The following is a 16,948-nucleotide window of genomic DNA, read 5'->3' on the forward strand; positions in this document are numbered from 1 at the left end:
ATTCAAATTCAAATACAGTTATGAGAGTAAGAATGACAGCATAGAACTGCCAACGTACTCCAATTCCATTTAACTCAGCTAAATTACTGAAAACACAAATTCAATGGTCTCTTGAACACAGCTGAAACTGCATTTCCATATATCTGCATTTGAGTTCCTCACCAGGGTAGCAAACAGATGGTAGAGGATGAAGTAGATGGCGACTACCGGAGCCCACATATGACCTACAGCCACCAGGGTCTGGTCCATGACATCCACCCAGCCCTCCTGGGTTAGGATCTGGAACATGGACATGAATGCCTACAGGGAGGAAAGCAGGGGATAAGAGAGGGTGAGAGAGAGAAAAGGCAAGAGAGGGCAATCTAGTATATGAGCGGAGGAGGTGGAGAGAGGGAGAGAGACAGACAGAGAGAGGGAGAGAAATGTATATACAGAGAGAGACGGAATGAGAAAGAGAGAGATCTGACATTTGAAACACACCTTTTCCACGGAACAGCAAATATCACACACCTGATGCACATATCCCCTCCTGACCATCTCTCTCTATCTTGTGGCCGTGTTCTGAGTGTTTGTCAGATTTTGAAACAGAAGCCAGAGAGAAGAAGAGGAGGAGATGAGAGAGATGGGGGTTTTTTTTGTTTGTTTTTTTTCTTCTGTTCTGCTGCCCGCTCCTCTCCTCTCGGTAGAGGTCAGTTGAAGGTGTGGGGAACGGCCAGCTGAGGCACGCTGGCCCCCGGGAGTCATGGCGTCTCCTTCTTCCTCCCATCTCGCCTCCAGACAGCGCGACCCACCCCCCCCCCCCCCCCACACACACACACACACACACACACACACACACACCACCAGCCGTACCCGCACCCCCTCCCGGACCCAGTCACTGCAGATAAAGATAAACCCAGCAACAGGTCTGCCCGCGGGGGAGACGGCCAAACATCATTAACTGTGATTTCTGCGTGTGTCTGAGTGCGTACGTGTGGGTGTGTAAAGTGCAAGCGATAGAGCAACAAGAGAGAGTAAATGAGAGAGAGAGAGAGAGAGAGAGAGAGAGAGAGAGAGAGAGAGGATGAGTAACATAGCATGCGAGTGGCATCTGTTTACGAGCGTCCCTTCATGTCCCACCGTGCCGGGGATCAGTGAAACGACGGAAGAGAAAAAATAAATAAATTAAAAAAAACAGAGGATGGAAAGATGTGGCTAATGAGAGAGAAAGAAGCTCATGAGCATTTAGAAATCAAAGGAGGTGGTGGAGGGCACCACATCTGTCGACGCATTAAGCACCCCATCACTGGCATCTGCGGGCCTCCCATAGCTTGTCTGAGGGGGGATTTTTCTTCCTAGACTGCTCATATGAATTTCAGAGTTTATTTTTTGTCTGATATGTAGTGGATAAGCCTGCCGATAACATTTCAATTTCATCTTTCATTGAGAGCAAATCAATTAAGCTGATTTTTAGAGTGCATTCATACCAAGTATGGAGGGTTTATTCTTTTAGTTCGGTTTGTTTGAGCAGGCGCAAACAATGCTATTTCAACTTGGGTGGAACCAAATACCTGCACCGACATCGCCAGAATGAAAGTCTTGGTCCTTTTTCAATCAAACCACAAAGCAGGTCATCAGGAGTGAGAATGTAATCCAAACAACCCCAAAATGCAAGGTTTTATGGGTATAAGGTGATGGATGTTGACATCTTAGAACCAGCAATTACTCACACATAGAAAGCCCGGCATAACAGAATGAACCGAGGGTAACCACAGTCTGGACTCATGCTCATAGCTGTTTCTTCATGTGTTCTTAACTAGTAAGAACATCAGAGAAGGTAAATTGCAGCAAAGAGCTCCATCCATGGACTTGTCCATGTAACTCAGGGGGACTCTTGTTTACAAGCCCTGTTTTGCTTCTAATTGGGCCGTGTAAACCTAAATGTACCAAATACAAGAATGCAACAAAGGGAACTTTTCCACTATGGTGCGGACAAACAAAAATAAACTGTAGGTGTGGACGCACTCTTAGAAACTTCCTTAAATGGACCACTTCCATTTCCTTAAATATGCTTTTAAAAGTAAACATGGTGTCCTCCCATAGGGGGAGGGGGAGAGTGAGTGGTCTTTACCCTGGGGAAGGTGGTGAAGCGGTCCAGCTCCTCCACAAAGCAGAACATCTGCAGGCTGATGGCTGACATGACGATGAGCAGGCTGGCTGTGAACACCACCAGGCTGCCCAGCTTCTTCCCTGGACCAAATATCTTGTAGACAAAGTCCTCCAGAGCCGGCGAGATCTTTATCAAACGCACCACACGTAGCACCTGAAGGGGAGAAGCAGGGTGGAGGGTTGATTAGCTGACAGGTGAAAGCTACTCAGAAAAGGAAATCTATGTACACCTCTAGGGTTGCTATACGGTGTGTGGCCATTGTATGCACAGCTCATATCAAACACAGTGATCTGGACTCTGGTATTTGTATAAATTGACATCAAAGGGCACACACAGCACAGGAAGAGAGTGATGCCGGTAGATAATTCAAAATAGAAATCGGAGATATGAAAGCAAACATAGGAGCCCATTGATTACATATTGATTTGGAAAGAGAGGGCATTGATCTTTACCCCCAGTAATAGCGCAGTGATACCTTGCTCATTGAACTGAGTCCCCAAATTGCTTGTGGTGACAACATCCCCCAAAAGGCAATGCGTCTTGGTCAGGTTTTGATCAGGGAGCCAGAGAGTGGCTATTGATCTAGCAATCCACACTCTGATGCCTCTGGCCTAAGATTTTTCTTTAGACTCCCGCTGGAAGCCAAATGAATGGTTATCTCCAATTCCCCAGACATACAGCAAAATATGGGAGACAAACATAGCATAGCGCTCCAAAGGAGAACCTGCAGTAAACAAATACAGTAATAACACACACAGCATGATGACAGATGGGAAGGGAAGCCGCCATCTTCCACTTCTGACACACCATGATGACCACTATCCATTTCACAGCAGATGCAACTTATGTGGCTGAGGGCGAACAGTGAGGGCCGAGTTCACTGAGGATAAAAGGCAGCAAAACTATATTTCTTCCCTTATCTTTCTTTTTGTCCACAGCCTGAAGGCAGAGCAGTTTGGGAGCCTGGAGCAGCACTGAGGGAGTGCCAGGTGCTGGTTACCAACTAGCATGACAGAAGAAATCACAAAGGTTCAGATGCTGGTCATGCGGTGTGAAATACTCAGGAGTACTCTTTCCACATCCCAGAAGCAAGCTAACTGACAGGGCACCTGGTCTGGACTGACATCACCTGCCCTCCCACAAATTAAACACCGCTCTGCCTTTTTGACTGAATTACAGACTCCTTCTTTTAGGTCTACAGTCATATGTTAAATCATGCTGCCACTCAAGTCATTGTAATTCTGAAAACACAGGGAGGAAGTGATGAGGCGTGGTCCATTGGCTGATTAAAAATCACTCTGCCTAGAGTGTGTGCATGTGTGCATGTGTGCATGTGTGTGTGTGTGTGTGTGTGTGTGTGTGTGCAAGTAGGGCTCTACAGCATGTGACATTTTGTCCGGACTGGATGACAATCAGTAAGGCTGACCTTTAGCAGTGAAACACCCCTTGGTTGGATATAAATAAATAAAAATCAGAAACAATTCCCAGTCCCTTCTCCTGTGGCCAGGGCATGCTCCTGGTTCCTCTTACAGCCAATACAAGAAGCACTTTCCAAACTCAAACTGTCAGTGTGTGTTGCTCAGCTAATAAATAAAAGCTCTTTGCATCCATAAATAGAGCAGGAATCCAAATCTCTGCTGTCAGCAGCACTGAATCACCACTGAAATATTATGACCCATGAAGCAATGGTGTCTTGTAGCACCAAAAGAGGCGGTACGTGCAGATTTGACTTGACCATGGCCCTTATTAAAATGACCTTTATTGAAACAATTCCATTTACAAAACCCAATATGAACAAATGTTGCATTCAAATGAATGAGACAAGTAATAAAAAGAACACAGGGAATTAACAGATAGTAAGAAGGGCTGGTCAGCGGTGTTTACAGACCGGCAGAACCACTTTGCTTTCCCTGATGAATTATCATATCAGAGAAATAATAAATGTTTGTAGTGTTGCCAGACCATTTGCCCACTCTGACTATAAAAGACGGCTTCTATTAAACAGCAAGTAGCTTACATTAGTTGACTGTCGTTTCCAAAAATAAATGAAATTTACTGTTTCATATTAAGTGCTGAAATTCATTCATATAATTCCCAAGACTGATTGATGCAACAGCAGTCATTTTCCCAACACCGCTGCCCAGAGGGAGCATGAAACCAACTTTGTGCTTTGTGAACAGCCTCAGTATGACGATGCAATATTGTATCAATGAAAAGTATGACCACTGTGCCTTAATGACAGGCAGTGATAAGTCTATTTACTTACGCATTTACACTATCTGCAATCATCCTATGGCAATCGGTTATAATGTTTTTGTATTGCTCATATTTATTCATTATAATAGTTTGTCTATTGCTTTTATTGTTTGATTATTTACTACTATCTTTATTGCTTCTTTTTATATTCTAGTTGTGTGCTTATATTCTACTTAATTTTCCCTGCAGCAACGACCTAATTTCCGCACAGATATCAAGAGTTTCATCTTATCTCATATATGCTGTTCTTGATCTGTCCATGTTGCATGTGATTGGCTATTTGTTACAAACCCCGCCTCTTTTATGTGAACATGCTCATACCTCGATTGGAAAATCCGGGGTTGACAGAGTGAGTGGATAACCAATTATCAAGGTTGTTGTTATGTTTTGTGAAGCCAGATATCATAAAGATACCCTGACTATGTTAAACCTGCTTCGTGAGACCTGATCCTGTCTGGCTTGTCTCAACAGCTGCCATCCACACGCTGGCATGCATACACACACACATACACTCAAGAAAATGCATAGATGCAAACATGGACACAAATACAAACAAAAAAATACACATAACCCTAAACCGAAGCCCTAAAGTAGCCCCTTACAGAAGTGAGGACCGGAAAACTATCCTCACTTTGGAGAATCCAAGAACACTGACACACAAAAACAACACACAGGCACACACACTTGTATGCACACAAACACACACACACACCACTACTGAGGCAAAAGGCATCATACATTATTGCCTCCTCTTAGAGAATGATTAGGACTCGAGAAGAGCAGGTACAGCCATCTTGCTGCTCTCTGCCTCCCTCTGAAAATACTCTCATAAAGAACAGTGAAGGAGAGTCGAGGACAGCACACTCAGCCATGGATTTATGCTAAGTATCATGGAAGTACGGCCCGCACGGTGAGATTCTTCTCACTGAATACATCAAGTGGAAATGGCCCCCGACAAATCGTGTTATGACTGAAAAATGCTACAGTTTTACTCAAAAATCAATTGTGATTTCAACTTAATCTCTGTTAGGCGTCCACTGCGGCAGTACATTTAAGGCAAGGAGATTGAATAAAGGAAAGATTTACCATAGAAGAGTGATATGATTGATTTGTACTCATTAATGCATGGTCACAGGAGTCGGCACGGAGAAATGTCACTAAATGATTCACAGCATCTGCTCTTCACTGAAAATTATTTGAAGTGTCGATGATTCAACTCGATATTCATAATATAAAACTTAAGCTTCGGGAGGTATTTCTGGATGTGTGTGCATGCCTGCGTGTGTGCGCAAGTCCCTGAAAGTGAGTGTGTGGGTTTGGGTGTAAGTGAGTGTGTGGTGGGGGGTCCATACCTGGAAGTAGGTGAACTGGGAGTGGTAGAGGTCGGGGTAGATGTGCAGGGTGGTGCCCACCACCAGCAGGGACTCAAACTTGTGCAGCGAGGAGCTGATGTAGCCGGTGAAGCCCAGACACCAGATCTTTAGGAGAGCTTCCAGGTCGAACAACACAGTGAAAGCAACCTGGGAAACAGCAAAGACACCTCACAATGCACAGTTCACATTTCCTCAAAGCTCTGTTCTAAAAATTCTATTCTATTCTATTCTATTCTATTCTATTCGATTGGGGTACTGGCACTTTACTTGAGTATTTTGATTTTGTGAGACTTTATACTTTTACTCCATTTCAGAGGGAAATATTGTACTTTTTACTTCACTACATTTATCTGGCAGCTGTAGTTACTAGTTACTTTGCAGAATAAGGTTTTACATCCAAAACATATGATAAGCTTATAAATGATGATGCATTGTTAGAGTTTAAACTAGCCAACAGTATTTTTCCATTATGGTATTGCTACTTTTGGTAAGTAAGTAAAGGATTTGAGTACTTTTTCCACTGCCGTCACAATGTAGGTAGATCTATGTAGGTAGGTCTATAGAATATATGTATGTATGATGACAAATGTTTGATCAACTCATGAAAAACAACTGGTTGTTTTTCAGGTCATTGCTAACAGATGTCATGGCCACAAGGCATGGTCCAGGAACACTGCCAGTTTAGAGGCAAGTTCTCCTGCAAGACTGCCTGGAGAGGCGAGTAAATCAAGTAAGACATGATGTGGTGGTCACTTATCCACCCTACCCCACTTTTACATTTTACTATGGTCAGACAAGCAACAGGATAATGAGGATGACAGAGTATCCACCATAAATGTAGTGAGGGGCTAACGGCACAGCGCGCTCCTTTGATGCCGAAACAAAAGGAGTGGTCAGCAGGAAATACTGCAAGAGAATGAAATTGGCACTTCACCAATAAAACTCGTATTTCTCCATTTAACTCGCAAACCGATACATGCATTTCCTATTTTCCCTTCACAGTCTTCACACAGATTGGGACAAATCCGGCGATCGATGGCTGTATGATATGGATGGAGGGAGTGAGAGGAGGTAATATTGTGTGTGGTTTTCCCTTCTCTTATCTCTTCCATTCAGCTGTGAGAGAGAGAGGTATGAGGGGGAGGTGGGAGGGAGGTGGGGGGGGGGGACTCTTCTCCCTGTCTTTGTTCACGCTCTACCACCTGCATACTGATGGCATCGAAACAGCCTGCTAGACACATGCACACACATACACACGTGTGTGTGTGTGTGTGTGTGTGTGTGTGTGCATGTGTCTGTGCACACATATGCTAATGTGAAAATATTTGTTGAAATAGTAAAAAAAAATAAAATAAAATAAACTTTAATCTGTCCATCAGTGTACACACATTGTACAGGCTTATGGCCCATGCCCATAATAAAAACAGGTGATCTATAGGTGATACCATTGGCAAATGCTCAAAACAGAGCACAGTATTTTTCAAGAAAAACACAGACAAGTATAAATATACAAAAGTATGCATTATAAACTCTGCACTGGTCAACATCACCAGTTGCATCACACCGTGTGAGTGCCGGGAAGTGTCATGCTGCACTTAAATGATGCAGGATTAAATCCCTTAGTATCCTAACAATTAGTATCCTAACATTCCCATTATGGTCAATCTCTGTAGATTTCCATTGTAAAAATCCACCATGCCATAGGCTTCAGGTTTACTGACTTAACAGCATTTATAGCGAATTATCTTTTTACAAGATCCAATCAAAAGCATGACCTCATATACCTTTCGGATGTTTTTCCTGAACAGTCATAATTCAATTGTGTGTTTTCAACCTAAGATGCTGCGTAAAAAAAAAAGTACATTATAATCATATCATGTAAATAAAATGATCGGTGGTTGGTGCGCTTGTGTCCTTTAGTTTTTGAAGTTGCTAAAAAAGCCCTCAAGAAATGGCCTATTTTAAATGGCATATGTCAGTTTGAAAAATTCAGGAGAGGTGGGGGTGGGAGTCTGGAAGTGTGGTGAATAATAGATAAAATGGGAGGGAAAAAACATCTCACCTCTGCCAGGTAAAACTCGTCGTAGTGCCTGCGGTGGTTCTCGCCTTTATAATAGTTGCTAGCAGCAACGATGACGTCCACAGCGACCATGCTCAAGATGAACATGTGGAACACAGAGGAGCGCATCAGTTGCTGTGGAAACAGAGCATCATCCAACTGCAATCAATGTAAATTATAAACAATATGCAAAGAGGAAATAAGGGTGTGTTAAAAAATTTCAGCCGTTTGACATTCAAAGTCATCAAATTCTGTTTTTTTCTTTTTTATCTGAGCCGTCAATAGCGTGATAATACAGCAGCCTCCAGAAAAACAAATCTTGCCCAATCTGACTGAAGGGCATAACTCAGACAGACAGAGAGGCAGAGTGGTATACCACTGGGCTAGACTGAATTACTCTGAATAGGAGTTAAGGGAGCAGTGAAATGAGATTTCATAGCTCAGATCTCCTTTTCCCTCAATGTGGATTTGTTCTGCACGTCTCCATGGGCGTAAATTAATCAGCCGGTTCCTCCTCGGTGGATTCAAAGGCGACAGCGGGACGGCGTTGGCTAGAAGTAAAACCCCAATGGTTTTGCACTGTATTTGAGCAACTTGTGCTAAGCAATATATGATTCATCAAGCGCCAAGCTAAGCAAACTGCTTAAAACAGAAATATAACATGGCCAAAGCTACACAGTAAACATTTACAGAAATACATTTATAGTGTAAATGAGAACTTTGGAAGATGCGTAGTGAAAACATGACTGACGTGACACAGGCAGAGAGACACAGACACACAGACAGATGGACGGATACAGAGGGATACAGAACATGAGTGTGTATGTGGTGGAAGACAGCGGGGATATGCTCTTTCTTATTGGATGTGGCAACAGGCAGAGAGGGCCGGCAGCTAAACTGCAGGGAATGAAAAGCAATCAGGAGCCTTTCATTGGCTGGTGGGAGAGACAGCCACCCAGACAGCAGAATCAGTGTGTATTCAGACAGCCAGAAACAAGAGAGGAAAGGGGAAATAAATGTGTGTTATTTCCTGTGGGAACGGCTATGTATTGAATGGCTACAACAACATCACATACGAATGTTGCACAATCACAAAAGAATGTGAGACAAACAGCCGCAAAAACACAGTTGCGAAACACTCCTTATTGAGACAAATAATGCTGCTGCGCATTCCTTTGAAAACCATATTTTTTTAATATAAATAATAGTTCTGGTTATAACACAGCATGAAAAATCCTATTCTGGTTGAGTTGTTTTGTTGCCACATTGCAGATGTGATCACAGTCTTTAATCACATGTCTATGGCAGAAAGAACAGCTTGTGAGTGGGTAGAATCACTCACGCAAAAAAAAGACTGTCATGTGAAATGGGCAGTAGGAAGGATGGACAGAGAAAAAGACGGGAAAAACAAGAGAAGGAAGAATTTAAAACAGACGAAGAGAGTGACAATTTTACAGCATTGCCGGAAAGATCCAATTCTCCCTAGGAGATGGGACTGCTGCCATACATCCTCCTACACACACACACACACAGACACACACACACACGCACTTACAGTACAAACTTTTAAATCTCTATAAAGTCTGATCTCTGATCATGCATGGTGATGCAAAAACAAGTGACCATGAGGAGGCATCAGTACGGAGCCTGGGAGTGGCCACTGGGAGAGAGAAAAAGTTATATAGAGTCCATGATTTACTGTAACGTGCGCACGCTTTAGTCCATTCGTGCGCACAAGATACAATTCGTTCCCTCAATTTTGTTAAACTGTGCAATTTAGTAAGGCTGGGTATTGGCAAGGACCTCACGATATGATACGTATCACGATACATGGGTCACGATACAATTGTATCACGATACATTGCGATACACTACAAAATACAACTTGCTGTGTACCACCTGGGTAGTCTAATATGCACATCACATTATATTGATAACTCAGCGGACAAATTGAGTCAAAACTATTCAATTCAAAGGGATTTGAGGGAATTTTAAAGACATTTTAAATCCATTTAAAACATGAATAATTTTTTTATGTATCGATACGAGGGGCTGGAAAATCGATACAGTATCATGGAAAAAAATATTGCAATACTCAGCTGTATTGATTTTTTTGCACAGCCCTACAATTTAGGAAAAAATGCAACTTAAAAGGCACCTTTTAGTTATTGCAGATAGGCCTAGTAAAGATTTGGTATGCTAATATCCATTGTCTGTTTACACTGAATAGGCATATCCCCCAAATATTGCAACATATTTAGCCACTTAACCTTCAGGCCATGTAAAAACAATCAGGTGGCTGCAATGCACCCAGGATAGCGCCACATTTAAACATAATCACCAATATGTGCACTGACTCTTTATAAGCTCGTGAAGAGCGGATGTATTATATATCGAGAGCACTATTTCGAGGGCACGTTTTGGCAATTTGTGCGCACGTAAAGAGGAAATCGAGGGAACGAACTGTATCTCGTGCGCACGAATAAACCAAAACAAGGGCTCATTTTAACCAGATCAGGGAACAAATTGTATCTCATGCGCACGAAAAAATAAAACGAGAGCTCGAACTACATATCGTGCAATTCGAGCACATTACAGTACATTACATTACAGTAAATCGTGGCCACGACATAAATTATTTTTCTCCTGATGGCCATTCCCGGGCTCCGTACATCAGAAATCAGTACAGAAAATTATGTGTTTGAATTTCAAACCCATGGGTGAACTATATGAAATATTGCTGTCTCAAGGAGGCGGCAAAAAAAAACAAACAGCTAATAATATTCAGTGATGCACAGATGAGACACAGACACAGGCAGTAGAGAGAGAGAGACAGAGAAAGAGAGACAGAGAGAGAGAGAGAGAGAGAGAACTTTCTTCTAGGATGAATAAAAAGAGGAAAGGTTGTCTGTCATTCTTTGAGGCTCCACTGATAGACCAGAGCTGGTAGCCTTGGGGCTGGGCGCCTTTGCACAATATGCACACATGCCCACCACACACACACAGACACACACACAGACACACACACACACACACACACACACACACACACACACACACACACACAGTGGTTAGGCTCCCTGACTGAGATTGGACGTGACAAAGCAGTTTGACATTTCCAGCTACCAGACGCTCTCCCCCATGGGTGTTTTGGCTGAACGAAGTTGTGTGTGTGATAGTGTGTGTGTGTGTGTGTGTGTGAGAGAGAGAGGGAGGGAGAGTGAGATAGAGACAGACAGAGAACAGAGAGTGCATGCTTGTGTGTCTGAACAGTTGATTTTCTCAAGGTCCTGACATTGCCCATATTCTCTGGCAGCTTTTGGGGATCACACTGCTAAGAAAAGCAAAGAGCCAGAGAGCATTGTACGTTTGTAACCTCTGTCATTCGGAGATACAGCCTCCTCGTCCAACTCCGATGACCCGACATCACAGAATAACCTTTTAGTCTTTCTCTCACTTTTCCCCATTTTCCAAAATGACTAAAGATGTGGCGCAGCTCACCAGATAACACTGTCACACCGTTCCCAAGGCGAAATGGCCTAGTTTGCCCGATGCAGCTGATGGCACTGGCACACAGTGTATGGGCTCAGGATGTCAGAATCAATTTAACAGCATCAATTGTGGGACAAGATGGCTCTCCCCTGCTGTTTGATGTTTCTTAGCTTGTGTGTCTCTGAAATCCGTCCCCACTTGTTTGATGGATGCTACTTATTAGTTTTGCCTCTGGCTAGGTCTTTGAAACGCCAGGTGCTCACAGTTCATGGCACAAGCACACAGATGCACGAGTACACACGGACACACTCTCTCCCCCTCTCTGATACACACACACACATACTGTACACACACACGCACACACACACACACGTACAGATGTTGAAGTGTCAAGTTTTGGAGGCAGGAGCCACACAATTAGTGTTGGTTTTGGCATACAGCCAGGGAACACTGCACTGCCATCATTCTGACTGTTAGCAAAAAGCCAACCAAGGTAGCTTAATTTCTAATACATGATACAGTACATTCTGTAAAATAGAGCATCTACTCAGTCCTTATTTGCTTGACTGCAGCCCAGTGTAAAAGATGTAAATTATGTATGCAAATGGTGCAGTAGATGAAAACACATAATTTCAAGTGGCACGTAAATTGGTATTAGGGGACAGAGTGCACTGTGGGTGTGCTCTCCTACAGTAAAAAAACAAAAACAAAACAAAAACCACCCATTCTGTCATTCCTCAAGCTTTGTGGCTTATTAACAGGGTCTGTGTACTGTGTATTTATCACCCAGCTTACGCCAAGTCATTATAAATTGAACAGTACAGTCTTGCTCACATCCAAAGGGTACATGGTCAGTGTGGCATAGACTGTAATCTTGCAGAACAGGTACGACAGCTTCAGCTGTTTCCATTACAGGTGTCCCAACATGATGAACTGTCAGTCAGCATACTGATCGTCTGAGGGACAGGGGAATGCATCATACCTGGAGCGTCTTCAGTGGCTGCAACTGTAACACAACCAAGACAGAGAGGCAGACTGACAGACCGATGATTGCATCCTCATGCTCCGTCTGTTCACTCAGATTGCCAAGGAGGACAAATGCTCTTTCCGCTGGCACATGAGACGGGACGGGTGTAGTACATGTGCACATAGCTGGCAGGGTAAAGCCAAGCGAGAGGATTCACACAGGAATTGTCACCAACAGACTGAGACATGTTCTGGCACCAACTTCTGCTACAGTTTTCTCTATCCTGTTTACTGAGATTAAGAAGAAACTGTGTGGGATTACAGACTGCTTGAGTTGATTTATCTCCAGTCTCTTCACTGGCATTTATTGACAGCGAATACAGAGCGGACTATGAGTATCATGATGGCGATGAGAGTTCTATCAAGGCTCCTCGTCTTTTTCACTGTATGCTATACAACATTGAGTGAAAAGATGTAACACAAGCAAAATATTTCAGAAAATTCAGAAAACCATTATCAAACCGGTGTGCGGCATGTAGAGCTAACCCAAGGCTAACTCTGCTATCAGCGCAGTGTTTAATCGAAGGCTCTAAACTGAAGCGGTGGGTGTGTAGAATCTTGCTGGGTTGGGGATCTAGCGAGATGGGAGTCCCTTGGCTTATTACGGTCCTGACTGGTGCAGGCTGACTCATGTCTCTGGCTGGGAAATGGGTCTTAATAAAACATGATGGTCTGCTTGTCTGTGCCCTCCTACTCTTGATCCAAGCCCTGCTCTGCCACCTCTGCCTCCGCTGCCTGTCTGGCTCCGTCTCCCTGAGAGACTTCTTTGTAGTGTGGTTTATTTCATTTTAAGCACAATATCAGCATAGGAGCTACCGGCTGCCTGGATGAAATAAAGAGGCCGATTCAGTCTTCCTGTCTGTGTTTGCGCTTCTCTTTCTCAGCCTGCTCCCTCTAACGGAGTTGACCACGCAGGTTAGGTCACATCTTGTTCGCCTTCCTCTGGTCGTGATTTGTTTCTCCCTATCCACTTAACTCTCATATCTCCACCTTGCTATGCCCCAATCTTACCTGTATTCATTGTCCCCCTCTATACTAATATTAATCTCGCCGTGCTTCCTTTCTTCCCCCCATTCTTTATTCTCTCTAGCCAATTTCCTTTTTTCTCTGTGTCCTCTTTCTCCTTCCACAAAGAGGCAAACTGACCTTGACCGTCACACATTGTGTTGTATGTGTGTGTGTGTGTGTGTGTAAAATGATAAGAAAGGTGTCACTGGGGAGAACCGGAGGCTGGGTTTGGTGGCAGGGGGCGAAGGGAGGGTTCTAGAGAATCAATAACCCCTGACTGGGGATGGGAGAGGTCAAAAAGGTGTTCCTTCCCTTGGACATCAGAACCCCCCAGTGAGGCAGCTCCTGGGTTATCCATCACACTCTACTTAGCTGTGAGGCTACAGGGCTGGGGAGTGGGAGTGGACATCATCATCTGCTCAGCCAAGAGGCCATGTGGTCTAAATTAATCATGTGTTCCTCTTGGATTATGAGGAATAGGCACTTTCTGCTTTGCATTTATCATGGCTTCCCTTCCTTTCCCTCTACTGGCCATTTTATAGTTGTTTTGATTATTCAGGAACAGCAGATTTTACCCTGCATTCTTGAGTTCCTTGATTTCTCCTTAAGACATGAATAACATACTCATTTTACTTCAAACTCTATACTTCCAAAGTTGTTCTTGATGCTGTGAGATGCTTTTTAGCCCCTTTTGAACTTGCTTAAATAAAACTAGATGCAGCAGCAACATCGGCAGCCCCTTTCTCCCTAACTGAACTTAAAGGATAAGGCTGGTGTTTTTTTAATGCATTTCTTACCGTCAACAAATCCTAGGAAAATAACAAAATCAGCAATGAATTTGTTTTGTCCATGTAGCCGATGCCCATTAAAGCCATGTCTCAGCAGCAATAGAACTCCATTGTATTAAAAAGACTATTAAAAACAAGAGCCATGCCGTTGCTCTTGGCAGCATATTTCATCATCACGATGCACCGGGCCAGCCGACTTTTTCCTCAAACAACTTAATAAGCTGACCGTAAACACGTTTTCGATCTCAGGAAAGTAGTTCCGTAGCACTGAAAATAGTCCCCGGCGTAATGAAGTATTTGTTCCCATTTGAATTTGATTTGGTAATAACTACAATAGCCTGACTTTTAGTGGCAACAGTTGGCGATTTTTAAAATTGAAACTATGTCTTTGTGAGCTGTATTTCAAGGTTTTTAGCTTACAACTGGAGCCAATGACTTCCGGTTTGAAGGCTAAAAAGGGAACGAGGGAAGTCGGAAAGTAATGGGAGTAGAGCAAACGCATTGATGATTTTGTTATTTTCATAGGATTTGTTGCCTTGCAAAATATGCAAAAGACTAAATCTCCAATGATAGATGGGATACCTTCTGAGCTCTATCTAACATTTGGGAAGAACTTGCTGGATATGTTTAATACTTCCATTAAAATGGGATCCTTTTTGATTAAATCTCAAGCTAAGACTGTGCCAATCCAAGATGCATGTCTGTCCATATAAGTATAGGTGATAATAACCTGAATATATATCTTTTTGCTGATGACACAATTGTTATTATCAAGGGTGTTATTAAGTCTTATATTCATTGTATTTTCAATTAATTCTATAAGATTACTGGGTACAAAATCAATTGGGATAAATCTGCCCTAATGCCCCTTAGTGAAAAGACCAACGACATATGTAGATATTCCGGGGGTGAAGCATTTCGAATATTTAGGTGCTGACATCTATCTATCATTAACCAAAACAGTATTAGAAAATTTCAATAGGACCCTCAAAGCTATTGAATTAATTAGGTAGATGGGTCAAGCTGCCAGTGTATTTCAGGCCAGAATTGTTGTTAAAATGAATGTCCTCCCACGCTTTATTTTTGTGAGCTCCATGCTTCCTTTAGAACCTCCTCGTGGATTCTGGAAGAAACTCCATAACCTTGTGTTGAAATTCATTTGGAAAAACAAGCCACCTCTCATTAAATTAACTTCTCTCCATATAAAATCTGGAGGCCAAAGTCTTCAAAATTTACAATATTATCACTGGTCTTTTGTGTCTTTTTGCTCTCTCTCACCTTGGTTTAATCAAGACAGCTATGCTGCTTGGTGTCTAATTGAACAGCAGAAGGTAAAGCCAATAAAGTTACAATATTTAATCTAGTCTAACATTCCTGTTGAAGTGGCAAGATTTAAAGTCGGTCCAATCAATAGTAATGCTATTTCAGTATGGTTTGCTCACCTCGCAGGTATTAAGTATCATACTGAGTCAGGGTTAGTCTATGTGTCTAAATAAGCCTTCCTATTTGGAAGTGGTACATTGGAACAGTTTTGAAGACTTAACTTGATTTTTTGGTTTTTTTTTTTTTTATCCAGCGGGATACACTTATAGAGTGTCAGCCTCAGTTTCTGTACAGAGCAGAACAGTTCCAATCTGCAGTGTAATTATGGTATGGTGGAGCACCAGGGCTAATTAGACGACCAGGCCTGTGGGGAAAGAAACAGGAAGCTTCATTAACCTCCATTGGTCTATATGGCTACCAGGAGAGCAACAGGAAAGCACTAAAGTATTTTATGAATATTGTCTGTGTATAGATACAGAGCAGACAACGGTGTAAGAATAAATGTTACAGTGTAATGAGATGAATAAGAGCTTTTCCAGGTAGGTTTTTCCTGGGAAAATCCTCTGGCACACAGAAAGTCATGTGCTTTACATTGTTCGTGCGCATGCACGCGCCAGCGTCACATCGCATCAAAGCCACTAGCAGGCTACATTGAATTCATTTTGGAATATCAAGAAAACGGGAGTGCAACTGAGAAGGAATGCAGGTAAGCAAGCTAGCTAGTTATCGATAGATAGATAGCTGACTTATATTTAGTGCTTAACTGAATCAAACCTCCCTGTTTTTAATACCACCCCCAATACCACCCAATAAGACCGCATGTTTTCAAAACAGTATAACATTAATATCTTCTATTAATAGACCATCTTCCATCGCGATTTTTCGTAACTACGCCAAGGGGGTGGGTGCGGGCTTAACAGGATATTATTTATAGGCTCCAAATCCTCTTATTTTACTCAATGGCCTTTGTGCCCTGGCATGTGGCCTTTGTGCCCTAAAAAAAATTGTGACACCGAAGGCCAAATGGCCTTGCCCCTAAAATGATGAAATTCCAAGCCTGGTAGTTAGCATGAGCAGCGGCGGCCACCATGGCTGAACAGACAAGAAAAGAGCACTACCTACAAAAACACCACAGCAATGACTGTTTACCACCAAAGATGGCGCCAAAAAAAAGACGACGATCTTGAAGATTGCCACTTTAACATTAATAACAACACTGAAAAACAATCGGGCCGACTGAGAGAGGAGACCGGAGACGCTGCCTGTTATGAGGGCTATTTTGGTTTGTAGCACCTCAGGAGGGGAAGCTGCCGTTTCCTCTCTGTCTCCAAGAAGAGCAGGTGGTTAATCAATTATGTGTTATCTCCAACTGCTGCAGCCCACTGGACCCAGACAGACCCACCGACGGAACATCCAGACCGACACACACACAGACAGGTGGACAGACAGATCGACAGGCTGACAGGCAGACACA

The 16,948-nt window shown here is 43.0% G+C and overlaps 1 protein-coding gene across 1 annotated transcript in view; it reads right to left on the minus strand.

The window, feature by feature from the left end:
• The window catches only part of nalcn (sodium leak channel, non-selective), a 72,937-nt gene that overhangs the window by 36,992 nt on the left and 18,997 nt on the right, over positions 1-16,948 (minus strand). The window contains 4 exon segments of the mRNA XM_071513358.1: positions 163-300; positions 2,111-2,302; positions 5,758-5,925; positions 7,841-7,972. Coding sequence (XP_071369459.1) covers positions 163-300; positions 2,111-2,302; positions 5,758-5,925; positions 7,841-7,972 — 630 coding nt within the window.

Source organism: Centroberyx affinis, unplaced genomic scaffold, assembly GCF_046629955.1.
Source record: "Centroberyx affinis isolate AG114_WGS23_722 - 3 ecotype Tasmania unplaced genomic scaffold, CSIRO-AGI_Caff_v1 ptg007038l_1, whole genome shotgun sequence".
Classification (NCBI taxonomy): Eukaryota; Metazoa; Chordata; class Actinopteri; order Beryciformes; family Berycidae; genus Centroberyx; species Centroberyx affinis.